The following is a 19,276-nucleotide window of genomic DNA, read 5'->3' on the forward strand; positions in this document are numbered from 1 at the left end:
CAGACCATTTCATGGTCGACGTGTGTCACATACCTCAAATGCTCTCAGATCACGAAACCCACTGGGAAAACCTTCACTCTAAAAAAAATATCCGCACTCAACCTACAGATTAAAGACTACTGGGTGTGATGCTACTGGACATCTGGCTCAATGTGAGCTAACTTGTAAACAAAAAGCCTAGGCGGACAGACAAAATCAAGAATGTTAAACTGGCCACACATATACAGTTATTTAAATGTACGGTCCAGATTTTCTGAAGAATCTTTCTTGGAAGTTGTTGGCCATGGCCAATAGGGAAAATCAAGGAAATCGTAAAAGTCAGTCAGATGAGGGCCCCATTTCCAGCTGAGTTTAAGTGAAAATGCACGTATATGTGGGCTATGACACTGCTACAATACATACTTGTACCAAGTTGTTCCTATGTTATGCTAAAGTTATAATGGTGGAACATGATGGCTGTATCAGCCCACCTGATCCACTGGTGTGAACAACGATTTTCCCCCTTACTGATTTCTGCTATTAAATGTTTCAGATCGCTAAGCAAGTTTAAATATCATTACAAACCTTGATTTTCCAAATCAAAGGTTGTCCAACTCATTTAATTTTTCCAATACACAATACTGAAACAATACTGTCAAACCTTATAGCATTATGAAATGCCTCATCAGACAACCTGATGTAGGCCAGAAGATCTCAAAATGCAACTCATCAAGCTTAGATGTAAAGAAATTCAAGAGCAAATGAGAAACTACGTCATTAACATGCATCAGTTTGGAAAGGGGTTACACTGCAAAAACACAAAACCTTACAAAGTATATTTGTTCTAGTTTCAAGTGTAAATATTTTAGTACACTTGAAATAAAACAAGACTAGCTGACAAGTCAATTTTAGCAAGGTATATGAGCTTGTTTTAAATCAATAACTGCTTAATATTGATGAAAAAGTTCTAGTTCCACTGGCAGATTGTTTCACTTATGGGAAAAAAGTCTTGTTATAAGACTTTTTTATAAGTGACGATGTCACTTATAACCATAGACAGGTTATAAGTGAAATAACCTGTCTATGGAACTAGTGCTTTAAAAATCAATATCAAGGAAATCTTTACATAAAATAAGCTCATATATCTTTTTGTGTTTTTGCAGTGTACAGAGCCATTTTTTAGTCTTTGGGGCTCCAGTGAGCCACCGTCTGTGGATGTTGTCTCCATCCACAGATGGTGAAAACATGGCGCAACAATGAACCTTTCCAGGAGGAAGAAACCTGCTTCAAAAGTGAACTCAGTAAGACTGGTCACATAAGAGCCTAGAACATAATTTAAAGCACTGCATGTCCCACTTTCCTCATGGTCAGTGTTTATGATTTAATTACAGGTAAAAGACTGGGCAATGGTGGCCACTACTTGAGAGTGCCAAGACCAAAATCCCGGTTGACCAAAAAGAACACGAAGGCCTGTCTCATATTTCTCACAAACACCACCAGCGTGTTTTTTAGGCATGGACGTCCAAAACTGCAGGAAGCCCCCCCCAATAGATCATTGGGTCATTTGATCAGTGGGATGACTTTGCCAATGTCTTACTGACTTTTTGTTTTTGTTTATGAGACTGAAGTGTTCAGAAACGTTTCACTGGGCACAAAAGCCATTCACAATCACTCACCACTCTTCCATTGTTTCAGTGGTTTATTCTCGGACCTGCCTTTGGCGATTCCACCTGAGTTCTCCCTAGAAGACGATGTCAACGTTTTCTTATTGTTGCGGGAAGCTAAATCCCCTGAGGTGTGTGGAGCAGAGGACGGCGTCGTCCACCCTGTCCCGGTGTCCTCCACATGGTTTGCTGTCACCGTGTCCTCCTTTTTCCTCTCTCCCCACTCCGACGGAGTCCCCTGGGTGGTGGAAGGCTTCTGGTGGGAGCTGGTCGGAGAGGAAAGGGGAGGAAGAAGAGTGGTGGTTTTTGGCTTCGCCCAGAAAAAGTTCCACCACTGCGCGCACACCGGAGAGGCCAGGAAAACCAGCGCAAGACAGAGGCGAACAGCTCCCATCCTCTTAACTGTGGTGGTGAGATTGAAGGTAGTCCGACTGGTAACACACACAGAAGCCAAGCAGGTGCTATTTTCCCATCTGCAACAGGTGACAGGTGAACGCAGGATACTGAAGGAAGTGAAAATCCAGGAGATGATGTCCAGAAAAAAAAATTCCAAAACGTAATTGTCTGGGTTCCAACTCCTTGTTTTTCTAGTTTCTCTTCTCTTTTCCCTTTATCCTCTCTTCTTCTTGTCTTTGTAATGACTTATTTTTCTGCTGCAGCCTCTTACTCCAACTCTCTGAGGTCTCCTCCCTTCCACACCTCCGCACGTCTTTCTCCCAGTGTAATTTTCCCGTCGACTCCTCTAGAGGGGGTCAACGCCACGACTGACTTGCTTGTCTCTTTTATCTCAGATTTTTTTTTAAAATAACAATTATCTGCGAACTGATCTATAAAAGTTAAAACCAGAATTTAAATGTGTCAGAATAAGAATCAGACAGACAAAAGAAAAAGGAAGACGGACAATAACAGTGTCCTTTGTCAAATCTGCACAAAATACATGAACCTACAGTTGAATTAGAAACAAAATTGCATTCTCAAAAGGATTTAGCAAATCTGCAGCTTAGGGTTGAGAGTATCATCCAGCAATCTGGCATTTTTGTTGCATATCATGTATCTGCATTATTTTGGAAAAAAAAGTTAAAAGGCATCTACTGCATTTTTTCTTGGCTTTGATCAAATCTCAGACCAGGGTCATTTAATGAAACTTTATAGATGGATCCTATGTTAAAATAGACTAAACCATACAACACTAATGCAGGCATGAGAAATGCATTGCCTAGAATATTCAAAGAATACGGCAAACGACGACATTAGAAGTAAATACATTCATTTCTTTTCCTTCAGAAACAAAAGCTTGAGTGGAATTATCTATAAACTAGAAAATAACCTCTACAACCTCTCTCTCTGGTGGAGCTTAAAGATTACGCAGCAAACACAGGGGCCCCCGCTTCCCGATTAAGACAAAGAGACGCTTGTTCTGTTGCATTGTGCTTCCATAAATGTTTGGTGAGATCCAAGATGAGGGTCCGCAGCGCTGCTGAAAGTTTGACACAGAGTGGAAGCGTCTGCTTAGGCTAAGGTCTGATTGAGTGTCATTGTCAGACCACTGTGGGAAAAAACCTGGTGGCAACATGGAGTCAGGGGCGCAACTACTGTACATACTTTCTGAGGTGTATGCGAACATGTCATCGGCGCCCACCCACCCCCCAATTATTTATAAATAATAATAAATGTGCATATATGGGAATAAATTGCTGCCTATTGGGCAATTAAAAAAAGAATGAAACAAAAAACAGGGCAATATTTCATCATTTAATATATAAGTGAGCCAAAGAGCCACTTCTGTTAGCCTGTGTCTGCAGGTCTGAGGCATTTCGTTAGCATGTTTTCTATCATTCTTATAGCTTGATAGGAAGCCTGATCCAAACTGGCAACCCACATTAATAAAATGGTGAAATAACATTGACCACAAAACACTGTATTTATAAAACATATCAACATTTTTCCTACACAATCCTAACAAACGTTTTTAATGTTGAAAAAAATAAACGGTTTCTCTTCACACTATTTATTACTTTATTTATTAATCTATTGTATGATTTGTTCTTTAAATTGCCATTTATATTATTTTTCGGTCTCAGGAAATGATTGAGGGATGAAGAGGCTGATGTCTGGTTCTTTAGGTTCTGCGGTTCCTCTCCTGATCCATTCTGTCTGATATCAAACTGGGCGCCACTGAATGTCGCCGACACATTTATTTTAATGCCCCTATTAAACTTCACTGTAATTGTTTAGCCTGGAATGTGCTTCTGCCTTCTCACGTCTACATTTTTGCCAGAGGTTTTATTTCTAAGGACGGTGTTTTATCGGGTGGACATTTTAAAAAGACGCCGGTTGATAGCAGCTCACTGCGGCTGCGCAGTGTCCGTCTCTAGGTAACCATGACAACAGCGTCAGTTCGTGGAGGGGTCCTATTTAGGTCCCGCAAAGACAATTTAGCTGACCTTAATATTTCCCGTGTTTTGTTTTGGTCATTATTATTACACTTATTGTTGAGATGTGTGTGGTAGCTGCGTCTATCAGACATTTATAGCAATACGGAATAAATCGCGTCCCGTATTGGACAACAACCGCCTGTCATTGTAGCCTAGCTTAAGCTAACCTGAATATTTACAGCTCTCTTGTTGATACGCTGACATTACTTACTTACCTTCTGTCTTTCAACCACTTTGAAAAGCTTTTCTTTGTCTCTCCAACATCTTTATCCCTCCTCCTCTTCCGTTTTCTGTTTTGAGCCCCGGAGTTTTTTTTTCTGCCGCCCCATCTTTAGCTCCCTGTTGTCGAGGCATTAACCGCGCCTCAGCGAGTTGTCGAAGGGCCGCTAAACAAGCTACCTGTATGGGAGCGGAGAGCGGCTGGCAGGGAGGGGCCGCCTAATCAGTGCTGTTCCTCTGTTATTGATCATTTCATACACAAACAGCTGTTCAGTACATAAAATGCTGACTAGAAAAATATTCCCCACAACGTTTTTGCGCCCCCTGAAGTGCAGCGCCCCTATGCGTTGCACACACTGCATACCCACTTTTTTGCGCCACCGCATGGAGTAGGTTTAAGTCAATGAATGACTGCGTTTCATTCTAATTACCTAATACTGCTTGGTTGGACTTTTAGGTTTTTTCATTGAACTATGTTTAAGGGATTACACACACAGTTTTCCTACCATTTGAGCTGAGATCCAACTGGTCGGCTTTTGAAAGAGCAACACACAATCGTCATCAGCATTTAAATGGACTTTCCCTTTAACCTTAAGCATATCAGCACAATCTAAAAACACAAACCAGGTATATACTAGAAGGAATCTCCCTCATTATATGTCCCTTCCTTTTTTTCTTCTTTTTTTTAAACACTTTGACCCTATTAAAAGGACTTTTGGATTCCTGAAGGAGTAACCCCCTTCACCCTTCACCTTTCATTTACTGACTGCTTTACCTAGCAACCACCTCACAATAAACTCTAATTGGGTTAGTGTCACAGCCAATCCAACAAAGGATGGGCGGGTGCGGAGTGGGGGGGGGGGGAACTCTGGAAAATAACATAACGTCAGAGGAGAAACGGGGAAAAAACTAAGAATATATCTTACATATAGACAATAAAATAAGCAATGATAACAATAAAGTATAATGAATGACTTCTTTTCAAACATAACAAGTAAACATCTTTCAAACCTCATTTTTCTGACCATAGAGTCTTCAAATAGCCAGACTTTTCAAGCACTAGTGATTAGTGCAGAATATAGCAATATAAAATTCAGATAAACCTCAAATTTAAGTGTTTAACTTTTAAAGGAGAGAAAAAAGTGTATGTTTTCTAGCCTGAGAACATGCCACTCATATATGTACAAGTTTTGTAATAGAACATCCACTTACAAAAAATGGTATAATGATTAAAGAACACTTTGTGGAGCTGTTAAATATCTTGAGATGTCAGCCACGAAGTCAAAGTGTGGGAGGCAAAGGATTCTTCTAAATGGACAATGACATGATTGGTCATGATGCATAATTAAGGAAAACAAAGTCAGTTTTCTGAGGCGACTACAGCAAAGTCCTGATCACAGTTCCAGAGAAAGTCTGGAAAGGTGAAGGTAAAGCTCACAAATATGACTCAAATACACAAATACAGTTAGAAATACTGGGTTTAAAATCAAACAAATGGTTAGAAAATGTGTGTAAAAACCTGACTTTGAAGCAAATAATACAACACTCTCTTCCACTTTTCGCTGGCCTCCAGTAAACAGGAAAAAGAACAACTGGAGCTACTCACTTTAACTGAAGCTGTTGTTCACGTGTTCTAATCTCTGCTGCCACCTTGTGGACAAAATCAGCAAAACAGTTATAAATGAAAACTCGTCTGAGAGCTTCTGTTATAGTTACAGTGTTTAATTTTGTTGCAGAAATTGTTAAATATTTATAGGGGTGATATAAAACTTGCCACTGTTACTGATGACTGAACAGAATCAGTAAAGCCCACCTGTACAGAGAGTTTAGAGGCTTGAAAGTTAAGTGCAAATAAAAATCACGTGTGACAAAATGCATATAAAACACTTCTTAAGAGGTCAGCAAACTCCAGTGCTAATAAAAGTACAAATAATAAACGTCCAGTCTAATAGAAATGACCAATTCTGACACGGAACATAGTTTAAAAAAGCAACTCAAGTGAGAATTTTGTATTTTTATGAACTTTCTATCACGAGAATTTATTTTCGAAGAACTAAATATGACTCCGGGGATTTTATTTTAAAGAAATGAGTTTTCCTAAAATTGTTCAGCTATTTAAAGAGTGGAGAAAACACACGATTAAGATATCTGTTTGCTGTGTTTCGATCAGTCTGCTGGCCTCAGGGCGGAACTGCAGAGGTTAACAGAGACGACCTGTTCGCACACATTTACACCTTGTTGCCATCGGTCAATGAAGCCTGTGTTGGCACTCTGTTTTCTCTGAGATTTCTTCCTCCTCCCTCCAGCTATCCTTCCTCCTGAGGTGTCCTGGCCAAGACAGACTGCACCAGATAGCAACAAAGAAATAAAATAAAATAAAAAAAAATAACAACAGCGTTCTGTTTAAGTTGTTCTCTACAGATACTTTATTTTGATTTTTTTTTTTTATGATAGCAAAATTGCAGCACAAAATAGAAAATTGAAAAGAAGCAGAGATTACAAATAAAAATCTGAAAAGTTTTGGGGTGATTATGTAGTCAAACCCCCTTAACTGTGATACTCCTGGGGGGGGGGCGGCGTAGGGGTTAAGCTCAACCCACATATGGAGGCTTTAGTCCTGGACGTGGCTGTTGCAGGTTCAAATCCCAGCCTGGTGACCTTTGCCGCATGTCTTCCCCTTCTCTCATTGCCCTCTATCCTATTAATTCACTATCAAATAAGGGCCACTAGAGCCAATGAAACCTTTTTTATAAAATAAAAAAAAGAAGGTACTCCTGAGTAAAATGATGCTAACGGCATTTGGAAGTGATCTAATTTATAATCAGATGATTTCTGAGTACATCTCAGGATGAACACACCTGTTTTCTGGAGGCTACGGAGGTTTGTTGGAGTGCAAGTCTGTGGAAAAGGTTTTTACGTCACATGAGCTCAGCACCAAACTTTATGGCTTTCGTCTAAAATCTCGCAGGGGTTGGAAAACGAATTTGGTGTCAACACGCGGTCGCATTATGATGTAGGCATGTTTTCTCTCTTCTTCCACATCACAGTTTGGAAGAAGATCATTTGTCATAATTTTTGTGTTGACCGGTCATAAAAATTAAAAAAAAAAATCCAAAGAGCATTTATTGATGTTTTTGGTTGAAAACATGAGAAAAGGCAAAAGAGTTCAAATGGTTCAAATACTTCTGCTAATCACAGCATCAGTGACCGATAGAGTCAGAATAAGAGTAACCGAGCCAGATCTCAACTTAAAGGAAAGTCCTGCATTTGTCAGATGTGCTGAAATGAAATTTTTTTGTATATATCTAACAAAAATGTTAGAGTTTGACTTGCCTGACGTGTAACTTAAGGCTCTATCCCTGAGAGGCGGTACTGGAGCCGTCAGTTTGGGTTCAGTGGTGACTATTGGAGAAAGTCGGCATCTGACTGTTTGATCAATTCTCCTTTGTGTCTTGGACAGCAGGTGGCAGACAGAGTATCTGTGGAATGTGGCAGATTATAATAGACGTGCACAAACACACTCACACACACACACCCCCACACATACCAGCACATGTTTGCGCAGCTATCTTTGCGGGGACTTTCCATTGACTTCCATTCATTTCTACAGCCTAAACCTTACCCTTACCCTTATCCTAACCATTACATACCTAACCTTAACCAAAACTCAACTCACACCTTAGTCCTAAATCTGACCCCTGACCCAAAAACAGCGTTTCCCCTTGTGGGGACCAGGCTTCGGTCCTCACAAAGAGCAGTGTGTCTCCACAACGCAGTATATGTCAGGAAAATGGTCCCCACAAGATAATAGAAACAAACGCACACACACACACGCGCGCAGGTTTGCACGCAGGCAGACATTTCCCACCAGCTTCCAAGAACCTCCAATCAACTTCTTGGAAAAAAGAAAATAATTTCAAATCTAATAGAGGTGTGGATCATTTTAAGGCTTAACTGCGTCTCATTTCCTTTATGTGCACTTAATGAACGAGGAATCAGATTTAGTGAAGATTACACAGGGAGCGCCACAAGTTTCTGTACCGGAGACACAAGTGTTTATGTTCTTCGTTAACTTGTACTCAAGACGTGTTAAAATTAGTTTTGTTTGCTGAAAACATTTGAATGGAGACAATAAGAGCTAAAAAAAAAAAAAAGTGCCCCAAATAGACTGTAAATAAAAACTATGATTTAAAAAAAGTAAAATCAAACAAATTATGTTTTATAAAGTACGTCTTACATAATCTAGAAGCACCAATAAGAATAAAGCTCAAAAATCTTTGTTATGCAGTAAATGGACATTAATTCGAACAAGTTATTGGAGATTTGCGTATTAAATAATGTACTGATGTTTGGGAAATACATTTTAAAACAATCACAAAATAAATGTTCATAATGACACAATAAATTTGCTAACAAAGCAGCTCTTTTGTCTAAACTTACTAAAACAAACACTCTGAAGTTTTCAGGGATGTTGTCTTTTCATGTTTCTCGAATGTTTGTGATTAAAAAGCGACATTCCTACAAAGTTTGTTCCAAATCAGACCAAATATTGATCAAAACAAAAAAAATATGAACTAATTTCTGAAAGAGCCGTATATATACTGTATATAGAAAAACGTGCATACATAACATGTATTGCATGCATGAGAAATATTTTACTCAACAAAACTCTTTGTTGTAAATCTGTTGCTGACTAGCACTAACTTTAACAGAATGAATTCAGCAAATATTCAAAGCTATATTTCTTTAATAGTGCAACGTTGTCAGAAACATTCCATAGGATTTGGTTTTACTCAGTTTTTGCCCCTGAAATTTGGCATCTTTTATCCTGGACAAGAACATCAATATCAGGCATCATGTCCTGAGCAGCAGCCAGTTTCAGAGTCTCATTAAAGTGCTTATGTGTGAGCTTTGAGCGCAGCTTTGTTTTATTTATATTCATTAGTGACAAAATTTGCTCACAAAACCAGGTAGTCCCAAACATGGACATATTTGCAGCCAGTGCTGTCAGTTTAGGACAGCCTGGTGGGAGACACTTGTAAAATGTGTCCAAGCCAACTGATGCAAATTTGTCCTTCAATTCCACATCACTCTGAAAATCAATAGTTCAAGTTGCATGTCAACGGGCAAATCAGAAGCTCTGACTGTGAGCGGTGAGCGAAAAACTGAGAGTTCTGTCTCGAGTTCACTGAACACTGAAATGCAGCATCGCTGTATTTCACCGCAGCATCACTGGCGTCAACATCTTTTTGTTTTATTTCATTGTTATTTTTAGGAGCAAATATGCGTTGGGTCTTTGTGTCCTTTTTGTGGGCTTACGCATGTGATTAATCTACAACGTTTACCTTGTCTGTAGCTGCGTTTCCATTTACCATAATTGTGCAATTTAACATTTCGAAAATAAATTCACTTAGTGGAACCACACCATTTTTTTCGATAGTTTTGGCGCTATGAAGTTGTTGTTTTTTTTTACCGTACCGAAATTGGTTTAGTTTGCAAAACTGCAGTGGAAACACATTTTTCGCATCACACCAGTCACATGATCAACAACAGGATGTTGTCGCTGGTGGAAACCACGAAGAAGACAACAGGAAGTAGTTGGAGGATGATCACGCAGCATATTTTTTAATGACTTATCACTGAACAAACTCATTTCAATGTGATTTTAATTCCGTTTCTTATTTAATGGAAACATCGCATATGCAAATTGTGTTTTTTCGACATTAGTGGCAAATTGACAAGGTTTTACAGACATTTGCATATAAAGCAGCTGCTGTTGCATAATGCAGATTAATCGTACTACCTATTTTGAGCTAAAAGCGTCAAGTACACCTCGCTGCAGCAAACAGAAAGGGGCAGGGACGGACCACTGTCAGCCTCATACCTTATTTGGAAACGAGACCATTGCACTCCGGAAGTGAAGGGGGCGCTATTTCCTATATGATCTGCAGCCTCCCGTTTTTATTTTCTTTTTAAATCTGCGATATATTTTCACCTTTAGGAAGGATTTTCACTCTCAGCATGTATTTGAACTTCTCTCATTTATTTACTTCAGCGCAGCTCACAGTTTTTAACAAATTGTGTAGCTTTCGGTGTACTTCTAAATCTGCTCCTTAGTCGCATCTTTTCGGGCCTGCTACTGCCTCTAGTGGCGAGGGGGTGGCAACACATCTAATCTAATTACGTTACCAAATCCTCCTTCATCGGGGCATGCCTTGGAGCCCAGGTGTGAAATAATTAGAAATAAATGCTGTAGATGTATAACATTGTGTGCAAGGAATCCATATGGAGGCCAACTTTTAATATTATTGAAATAAATCAGCTTTTTGATTTACTCATTCGAGATGTGGACATTTACAATTATTTAAATCAAGTTCTGAATAACTTTTTTTTTATATAGAACAAATGTGAATGTGTTTTATTTTGCCGGTAATTATGATATCCTTCTGGTTTGATGCACCAGTTAGTACTGCACTTTGCTTTTACTTTTTATGTGTATTCTGTCTGTTACAAGTAACTTTTACACACAACAGAGGAGATTGTTTTAAGTTAATAATTCCTTAGCATTGATTTTAAAGAAGCATTAGTTCGACTGGCAGATTATTTCACTTATGGGAAAAATATCTTGTTAAAAGTTTGATCCGTCAGAGGAACTAGTACTTTTTAAAAATTAATATAATAATATAATTATTTACTTTGAAAAGTAAATAATTTTTAAATTAAAAATTTTAAAATGAATTTAAATTCATTTTTAAATGAAAATGTCTTACTAACTTGTAGTTAGTAAGACAAAACTAACTGCATGAAGTTAGTTTTGTCTTACTTCATGTACTAAAAAACTAGACCAAAACTACTTGGTCAGAGTTTGTGTTTTCGCAGTGCATTTATTACATGTTAACAGATCAAGAAAAGAAAAAATAAAGCAATTGGCTGAGTTTTATTTTGGAATATCAGAATGCCACACTTTTCAAACAATTATAATGAAAAACTGTTCAAAAAATTCTTTCTGCTTAAACTTTGCAAATATATTAATTAAAATTCAAACAAAATACGCTGAAGTTTGTGTTTATAAGGCAACAAAAAGTAAAAAAAAACAACATTTAAAATCAGTGTAAAAGCTGTGGCGTCTCTCAGCTGCTCCTCTGTGAGGGGCAGCCAGTAAATGCAGGGAACAGTTTTAGTGTTGCCAAACAAATCGTCCAGCAGCCTTGCAGAAGAATCCTCGGCTATTTTAAGAGGAAAAAAAAAACAAAACAGAAAAAAAAGACAGAAGTTCAACAAGAATTTATCATCAATCACACCGTATCCAGAAAAAAGGATCTAACATGAGCCGTGGTTCTGACCACCTGTGCTGCCTCGTCATTTCCTACCGCAGCAGGGATAAATGGCTCAGTCGGTGTAAGATGTTTACAAAACGAAAACTATAGCAGGCAGTGTTAATGTTAAATATGATCATTTCTGATCACTCATTTCTTTATGTGACGAGACTGAAGTGGAAGCTTAGAAGTTATGCTTAGCATAGCATTGGAATAATTTACACGACAAAAACACAAAAATATCACTTCATCAGAATATCCTACCCGTTTAAAATGAAAAGCTATCGCAGATGTTTGCACTAATCCTTTTATGAGAATTAAATATTCAAGAAAGAATTTGATATAAATTGTACATTTTGTGATTCATATCCTTAAACTGCTGTCCACTTGTTTTGGCGCTGTAACTTTGTTGATGCTTTTTGGCAGAATCTGTGTGACTTTATCCACAACAACATAGAAGCACAATTTATGATATTATGGGAAGATTTCTTACTTGGCCTCACTGAAATCATGCTCAACAATTCTGAGTTTCTCATAAATCCTTTATTGCCACTAGCTAAATATCATATTCATTGTTCCAGGTAGAGAAAGCCATGCCTTGCTGCATTTTACAATGAAGTTAAGTTTTATATCCTGACTATGAAAGACTCTGACAAAAAATAGCTACTAAAACAATTGAAATCTGTACTGCTTTGAGTTGGGAACCGAAGCCCCTTAGCTTTTTCTTCAATATGTTTATCTGTATTTATCTGTATTTGTTTTTCTGGAGGCATAACAAATGTTTCACTCTGTCGTTTTACAGTGTATCTGAGAATAAAGTTTAAAAAAAAACATCCTCCCCCCCCCACCCACGCAACAGACTTCTTGTGGCTTTGATGTGAAGCAGTGATGTCACTCATCCTGTCTGTGACATCACTGGTCACTGTCTCTGTATTCCCAGATTCCACAGAAAAATTTATTTGCGGTTTTAGGTTCGACACGAAGAGACAAGTACCATGGCAGAGAAGGATTATTTTTTGGCAAAAGTAAAGACTACTTCAATGGGAGGAAACGTTTTCCTGGTGGAAGGAACAAACAGTTTGGAGAGGAGCTGCATGAAATACGAGCGCGAAAACGAGCAGCTTAAAAACATGGTGGCAATGTTGAGTAAAAAAATCGGGTGTCTCCAACTTAGCCAGAGCAAGAGCGACGTTAGAAACTGTCAAACAATGAATGAGATGCTACGATGTCGCAATGAACATTATGAACAAAAAATCAGACATCTCAATTCAGATTTGGACGAAGCCAGGAATACGACACAACGACTACAAACTGACTACGACTCCATGGCGAGAACCAATGTGCTCCAGGAACGGACAAACAGAACTATAAGAGAAAACGCACGGGATTCTCTGAGGAAGATGACAGAAAAGATTGAATTCCTGGAAGCGGAAAATGACCAACTAAACAAGGAGATTGTTGTTTTGAAAATTAAGCTGGACAGAGCCAAATCCAGGATGGAAAAAAAATCAGAGGACGAGATCTTGTTGCTGGAAGAAACTCCAAAGACCACAATATTTCACAGAATCGGGCACACTTTTCTGGACATGTACGAGTCAGGAACGATACAAAACTGGTTGTCATCATGGTTCTTTTAATTTTTAAAGTCTTCTGTGTCCGTTCCAGGAGCACATTGGTTCTCACCATGGCCTGATTCTACCCCGGAAAAGGGTAGAGTGCCTTCTCCGGGTCGGGGGGGGAGGGTGTCCTGCCCCAAGTGGAGGAGTTCAAGTATCTCGGGATCTTGTTCACGAATGAGGGAAGAAGCGAGCGGGAGATCGACAGGCGGATTGGCGCAGCGTCTGCCATTAAGCGGGTGCTGTACCAGTCCGTCGTGGTGAAGAGAGGGCTGAGCCAAAAAGCGAAGCTCTCGATTTACCGGTTGATCTACGTTCCCACCCTCATCTATGGTCATGAGCTTTGGGTCATGACCGAAAGAACGAGATCGTGGATACAAGCGGCCGAAATGTGTTTTCTCCATAGGGTGGCTGGGCTCTCCCTTAGAGATAGGGTGAGAAGCTCAGTCATCCGGGAGGGACTCAGAGTAGAGCCGCTGCTGCTTCACGTTGAGAGGAGCCAGTTGAGGGGCATCTGGTCAGGATGCCTCCTGGACACCTCCCTGGTGAGGTGGCTCGGGTACGTCCTACCGGGAGGAGACCCCAGGGAAGACCCAGGACACGCTGGAGGGACTATGTCTATATGAGGGGCTATAGACAATGACTATGGCCTGGGAATGCCTCGGGATTCCCCCGGGGAGAGCTGGAACAAGTGGCTGGGGAGAGGGAAGTCTGGGCCTCCCTTCTGAAGCTGCTACCCCCGCGACCCGATCCCGGATAAGCAGAAGAAGATGGATGGATGGATTTGCAGTGAGTAGCTTTGTCCCATGTTTATTAAGATTGCGTCTGCCTCTTCCAAAAAAGGTGAAAGCGCTGCCAATAGATCTAGAGGTTATTGATGAAGGTCACTGAGCTGGCAGAGCAGGTTTTAATCAGCCATTTGTTTATCATGCCCAGCCTGGAGTGTTTTTTGTCTGATGGAATTGGACCACTGAGAAATAACTTCATTTTTAACTTTCCCATAGTGTTCAGAAGAATATTAAAGTCCTTTTTCAGAAGTTTCTGCTTTGCCAGATCGTTGGCTCCAACATGCACAACTAAAGTAACATAAATATTTGGCCAATCAGCGGTTAGAGAGAGAACTTTGCGAGTTAAATCAGATACAGTGTCACCAGGAGAAGAAATCACTGGTTTAGCAGGTATTGAGGTTGAAGGTGGGTTTCGGCTCAGAGCCGGCCACGCTGATTCGTCCAGGTGAGGGATTTCTCCCTGTTAGTTGTCTCCACGGATCTGCAGTGTGAGACTTTTGCTTCGGCTTGGCACCCAGAGCGTTCCAGGGTGAGCTGCTTGATGCGAGGCGTACGGCCTCTCCGTTGATTTGAGGAAGAGTTGTCTGATTTCCACAGGTAGCGTTGATCTCAAAGTTCACTTCCAGCAGTTTGATTTTCATTTCTATAGACTGAAGTCATTGTATAATACTGCTAATGTCCCTTGGGGTTAGCTGGAGGCATTTTGCCCTGGTTCAACTTGGAGATGAAGAAAAGTAAGGTAAAAAAATAAAGGTAAAAGTAAGAAAATCCCCCAGTCCTTAGGTTTGAAGTAATCCAGTTATCATGTCGATAATGTAAATATAACTATAAAAACTGTCACTTTAAAAAGTAACTCACAGGCAAAGTTATCAGTAAAGACAGGAGAGAGCAGGATAAGCTGTTCCTCCTTCAGCTACCACAGCACAATATGTCAAAATTTAATTGATAGAGTGATTTATGACCTTAATAATTAATTGCTTTTAATTTCTGGTGACTGGATGCCTCTCTCTCTCCCCCTCCTTAAAAAATAATCATTCTTTTGACATCTGTTAATCCCATCTTTGTGACACTTTGTTTTCATAAACTCCTTCTCACCTCTATGATTTTATAAAAAGAATACAATTAAGTATGAAAAACAATAAGTGTTACATTTAATCAATAATAATATACAGTATATATTATACCTAGAGAAATGTAAATGGATTTGGAGTGTTGTAATACCTCTAGTTTTAAACAGATTGTCTTCCTGATACACAGCGTGAAGGGGAGAGGGGTGACCCCTGCCCTGCTCAGCACACCATCTGTGTGTCTGTGTCTGTGGGTGTTTCTGTGTGTGTGTGGGTGTGGGGGGGGTCAGTTGTGAGAGGAAAAAAGCCCTTGTCCTTGCATAAGAGTGAAACATACCTCTAAATCACCAACATCTAAAAAAAAACCCTACAGTTTAACTGGTAGCATGACTAGTCAGTGCTGACTATGAGTTTGTGATTTCCTTCATCCATTCAAAAAACTAAATCTGTAAGAACTAAACTCTTACATACATATAAATTGCATATCATATATTTGATATGCAATTCAAATATATGCTGCATAACAAACACAAATTCAATCAGTGAATCTGTGTTTATTTCTTAAATACACTTTCTCGCTGAGATTTAGTTACATCTTCTATCACTGGAAATTAAAGGCAATTAATTATTAAGGTCATAAATCACTCCAATGATTAAATTTTGACATAAGGGTGACTCTATAGTCTCTATTGTTCACTTATATATGTTGTTGAAGTATGATCCTAATGCTGTGAAGCATTATATTTAGTATCTGGGTTAAGGTGTAGATTAAGTTTAGACTGAGGTTAGGAGTAGTTTTGTGTTCTGGTAACGTCAAGGTTTGGGGTTGTCTAATGGTGCGTTCACACCAAACACGTTACGTCAAAAACGTCCCCAAAGCTTCAAGTTCAACGCGTGTCCATTTTGCTGCGTTCACACCAAACTCCTTTTGAGCGTCAGGCGCGTCTGGTTTACAGTGAAAGTCTATGTGGAGGCTCGACGAAGGCCGTTGCACGTTTTAAATCGTTTGGAGCGTTTGAGGCGTCAAGAGCGTCCAACGGAAAACGGCTAGAGCTGACGTGCCCTCGACGCGCCTCCACAGTCTTTTAATGTACACCAGACGCACCAAATGCTAGTTGTCAAGCATTTGGCATCAAGCGTCTGCATTCAAAGTGCACAGGCGTCGACCTTGAAGCATCGGAGGCGTTTTTGATGCAAGTAACGTGTTTGGTGTAAACGTACCATTATGGTGCGTTTACCACGAGGCAATAAACCACTTTAAATATACAAGATTACAGTCCTGTTCCCACTAAGTTACTGGTATGATTTTCATATCTGTATTGACACATTTTGAGCTGAAAAACAGGGCTTGCAAATATCGGCAGGCTAATAATTTGCTGTGCCAAAATAAGCATCCCTGCTAACTCAGACACATAGTAAGGCTTTCTGCATAATCACACCTATTATACAAACTACTGGTATGAGTTTCATATAAATAAGATTATATTTGTGGGAAGTAGACAGGCCATGTATATATCGGCAAGCTAATAATTAGCTTTGCCAAAAAATGCATCCCCCTCTTATCTTGAAGAAGTAAAGAGTTAAGATTGAAATAACCTTTTCTACATAATCACACTTGTTCTATGAGCTGCTGGTATGAGTTTCATATCAATAGGACAATATTTGGGGAAAATATATAGGGTAAGCAGATGTTGGCAGGCAAATAATTTGCTTTGCCAGAAAATGCGTCCCCCTCCAAACTTGAAGAAATAAGGAGTTAAGTGGGATTTCACCTTTTCTATATAATCACACTTGTTCTCTAAACTACTGGTATAAGTTTCATATCAATAGGACAATAGACAGGAGATGCAAATATTGTCAGACTCAGATATTAAAATGCATCTTCTCCTATATTAATAGACTGGACAGTTAAGGGTGATATCAAATGTCCTACATAATGGACCTCTGTTTTCTCATGCTTTAAGTCAGGGGTGTCAAACTCACTGTTTTTAGGGGCCGCATACAGCTTAGTCTGATCTCAAGGGGGCCACACTAGTAAACTCATTGCAAGATTAAATAGAACTAAAACAAAAGTGGACTTGTTGATTTTTATATTAAACGAATTTCACTTTTACCAAATATATTGTGAATAACCTCAGAGTTTTTAAGAAAGGTATGGGCAATTTCGACAATACTTTTACTCAGTTAAACATTTATTAAGTGCATTATGCATAAGAACTGATCACAGTGATTGCACAATGTTGCAAAAACATTTATTCATTATTAACTTAAAACATTGTCCTGCATGACAGAATACATTAAACAGATACAAATTAAGAAATGATTTAAAATCAATTTTCCACATCTGGGAAGCAATTTGAACAAATTATCTGGCTTCACACATTTGAAGTCTTTAGTGGCAGCTGTTTCAAACAGACGTTTGATTAAGTAGATTCCTCACCTTTCTTGTTGATGCATAAAATGTATACATATTCAGCTAGAAATGTCAATGTCTGGAATTTGATAAAGGGCTGATATAAAATCAAAAACTGATAAAAACCTATGCAGGGATACAGATTTGTGGGAGAGAAAAATAAACAGAGTAAGGTTCAAATATTGGATGTTGATGTTTTGTTAATGTCATTGTAACGGTGACAAACAATCAAAAGAGATATTGAGATTGAGTCCGCAACATTTTAATTTAATAATTGTTACAAAGTAACTCCGTTAGCGGTCTCGTTCCTAACAGCCGTTAGAAAAAAAAGCACATTCACCAACGTTCCACAACCGTCGTTACCTAGCAACGGCGGAGTGATATTGACCCCCTCCGCAACCACGTCAACCTGCGACACCACTAGTAAATAACACACAACGAAACACAAAACAGTATTAATAAACACAAAACAGTATTAATTTACTTCGACTATTCCATCAAAATGGCCTGTATGCCACACTCTCCCCCTCATTAAAAAAAAAAAGTCCTATGACATTTTAAAGACCTTTTACTGGAAGTGATGTTATAAGTAAGGTACTTAACATGACATTCATTACATACATATATTACATATTATTGTAATAGTGTCCACCACTAACAGAGGATATTGTCACTTTAGATTACAAATGTCCAGTTACAAATACTTCTAAATATGTTCAGATCATCTCTCTAGTGTAACAGAACCTTAATTTCAGCCACAGTTTTTTTCTGATACCAGTCTTTTGTCTTGAAAGCACAGTCAATAAACTGTCTTTTGAGAATTCAAGTATAGTCTTTTTCTTTTAAATGTAGTTCTTAAACCTATATACAGTGTGTCTTTAACTCTGTACTTTAACACCTGGAACTACCCAGGGTCGCCAAAGTTCTTTACCGGTTGGGATCATACTCACAGGTAGTTCTTTAATGCCTAATTCCACCATGGTTGGCTCACCCAAAGCATGGGTGAGCCATCCTCGGACGGCGACGCTCTCTCTTTGGGTAGCTGAATGCAGGTGGTGGAACAGCTGCATCCTCTTCTTCCTCAGAAGCTGTTTCTGCAGATGGCTCAGGGAGATCCTGGTGTAGCTCCATGTCTTGGCCTCCATCTTCTTCTTCTGGTATGTTGTTCATCCAATTAGCCTGAGATTCATTCACTTTCGGTGCGTTGTCTTGGTCAGGCAGGTCTGGTGTAAATGGTTCAGCATCTGGGTTTAAGCTGACAGCTCGGTGACCACTGTGCTGAGCAGGAGGAAACTGGCACACTAGCTCCATTTCCTCATCCCTCTCACTGTCTGAAGATTCTTCTCGTTGACAAAGATGACATGGAGATGTATTCGACTTAGTCTTTTTAGTCCTTTTTGTCATTTTTGAGTCTATTTCTGGGCTGTCGATTGGCAGACTGTCACAAGGGAGCAGGAGGTTCCTATGCAGCACACGTCTTTTGCCACCTCCTTCTGGTACTACTTCATATACTGGGCTGATATCACTTCTTCGCTTTGTGATGATGTGCACTTTATCTTCCCAAAAGGATCTGAGCTTACCAGGACCTCCTCTCTCTGATAAGTTGCGTACAAGCACACGCCCCCCAGGCTGCAGGTCAGCTCCATAAACTCTTTTGTCATATCCTTTTTTTCCTCTGTTCGATTCACGGGTGGCAGTTTTGGTTGCGATCTTGTAGGCTTGCTGCATCCTGCTTTGCCAATCTTTGACATACTCAGCATAGCTTTGCTGTGTTTCATT

The 19,276-nt window shown here is 39.4% G+C and overlaps 1 protein-coding gene and 1 long non-coding RNA gene across 5 annotated transcripts in view; both read right to left on the minus strand.

Annotated features, from left to right (window-relative positions):
- col15a1b (collagen, type XV, alpha 1b) overlaps positions 1-19,276 on the minus strand; it is a 90,931-nt gene that overhangs the window by 43,428 nt on the left and 28,227 nt on the right. For 3 of the 4 annotated variants that reach the window (XM_028019466.1, XM_028019467.1, XM_028019465.1), the window contains exon 1: positions 1,656-2,275. The exons of the other annotated variant lie outside the window; for it this stretch is intronic. In XM_028019466.1, coding sequence (XP_027875267.1) covers positions 1,656-2,037 — 382 coding nt within the window. In that variant the 5' untranslated portion in view covers positions 2,038-2,275. Of the gene's footprint in view, positions 1-1,655; positions 2,276-19,276 lie in introns of those variants that run through there. 4 annotated transcript variants of the gene reach the window in all.
- LOC114145832 (uncharacterized) lies at positions 6,700-8,454 on the minus strand. The gene is made up of 2 exons (XR_003595774.1): positions 7,948-8,454; positions 6,700-7,901 (listed from the first exon to the last, which is right to left on the minus strand). It is a non-coding gene; the product is annotated as an uncharacterized LOC114145832 (long non-coding RNA).

This window comes from Xiphophorus couchianus, chromosome 6, assembly GCF_001444195.1.
Source record: "Xiphophorus couchianus chromosome 6, X_couchianus-1.0, whole genome shotgun sequence".
NCBI classification, from domain to species: Eukaryota; Metazoa; Chordata; class Actinopteri; order Cyprinodontiformes; family Poeciliidae; genus Xiphophorus; species Xiphophorus couchianus.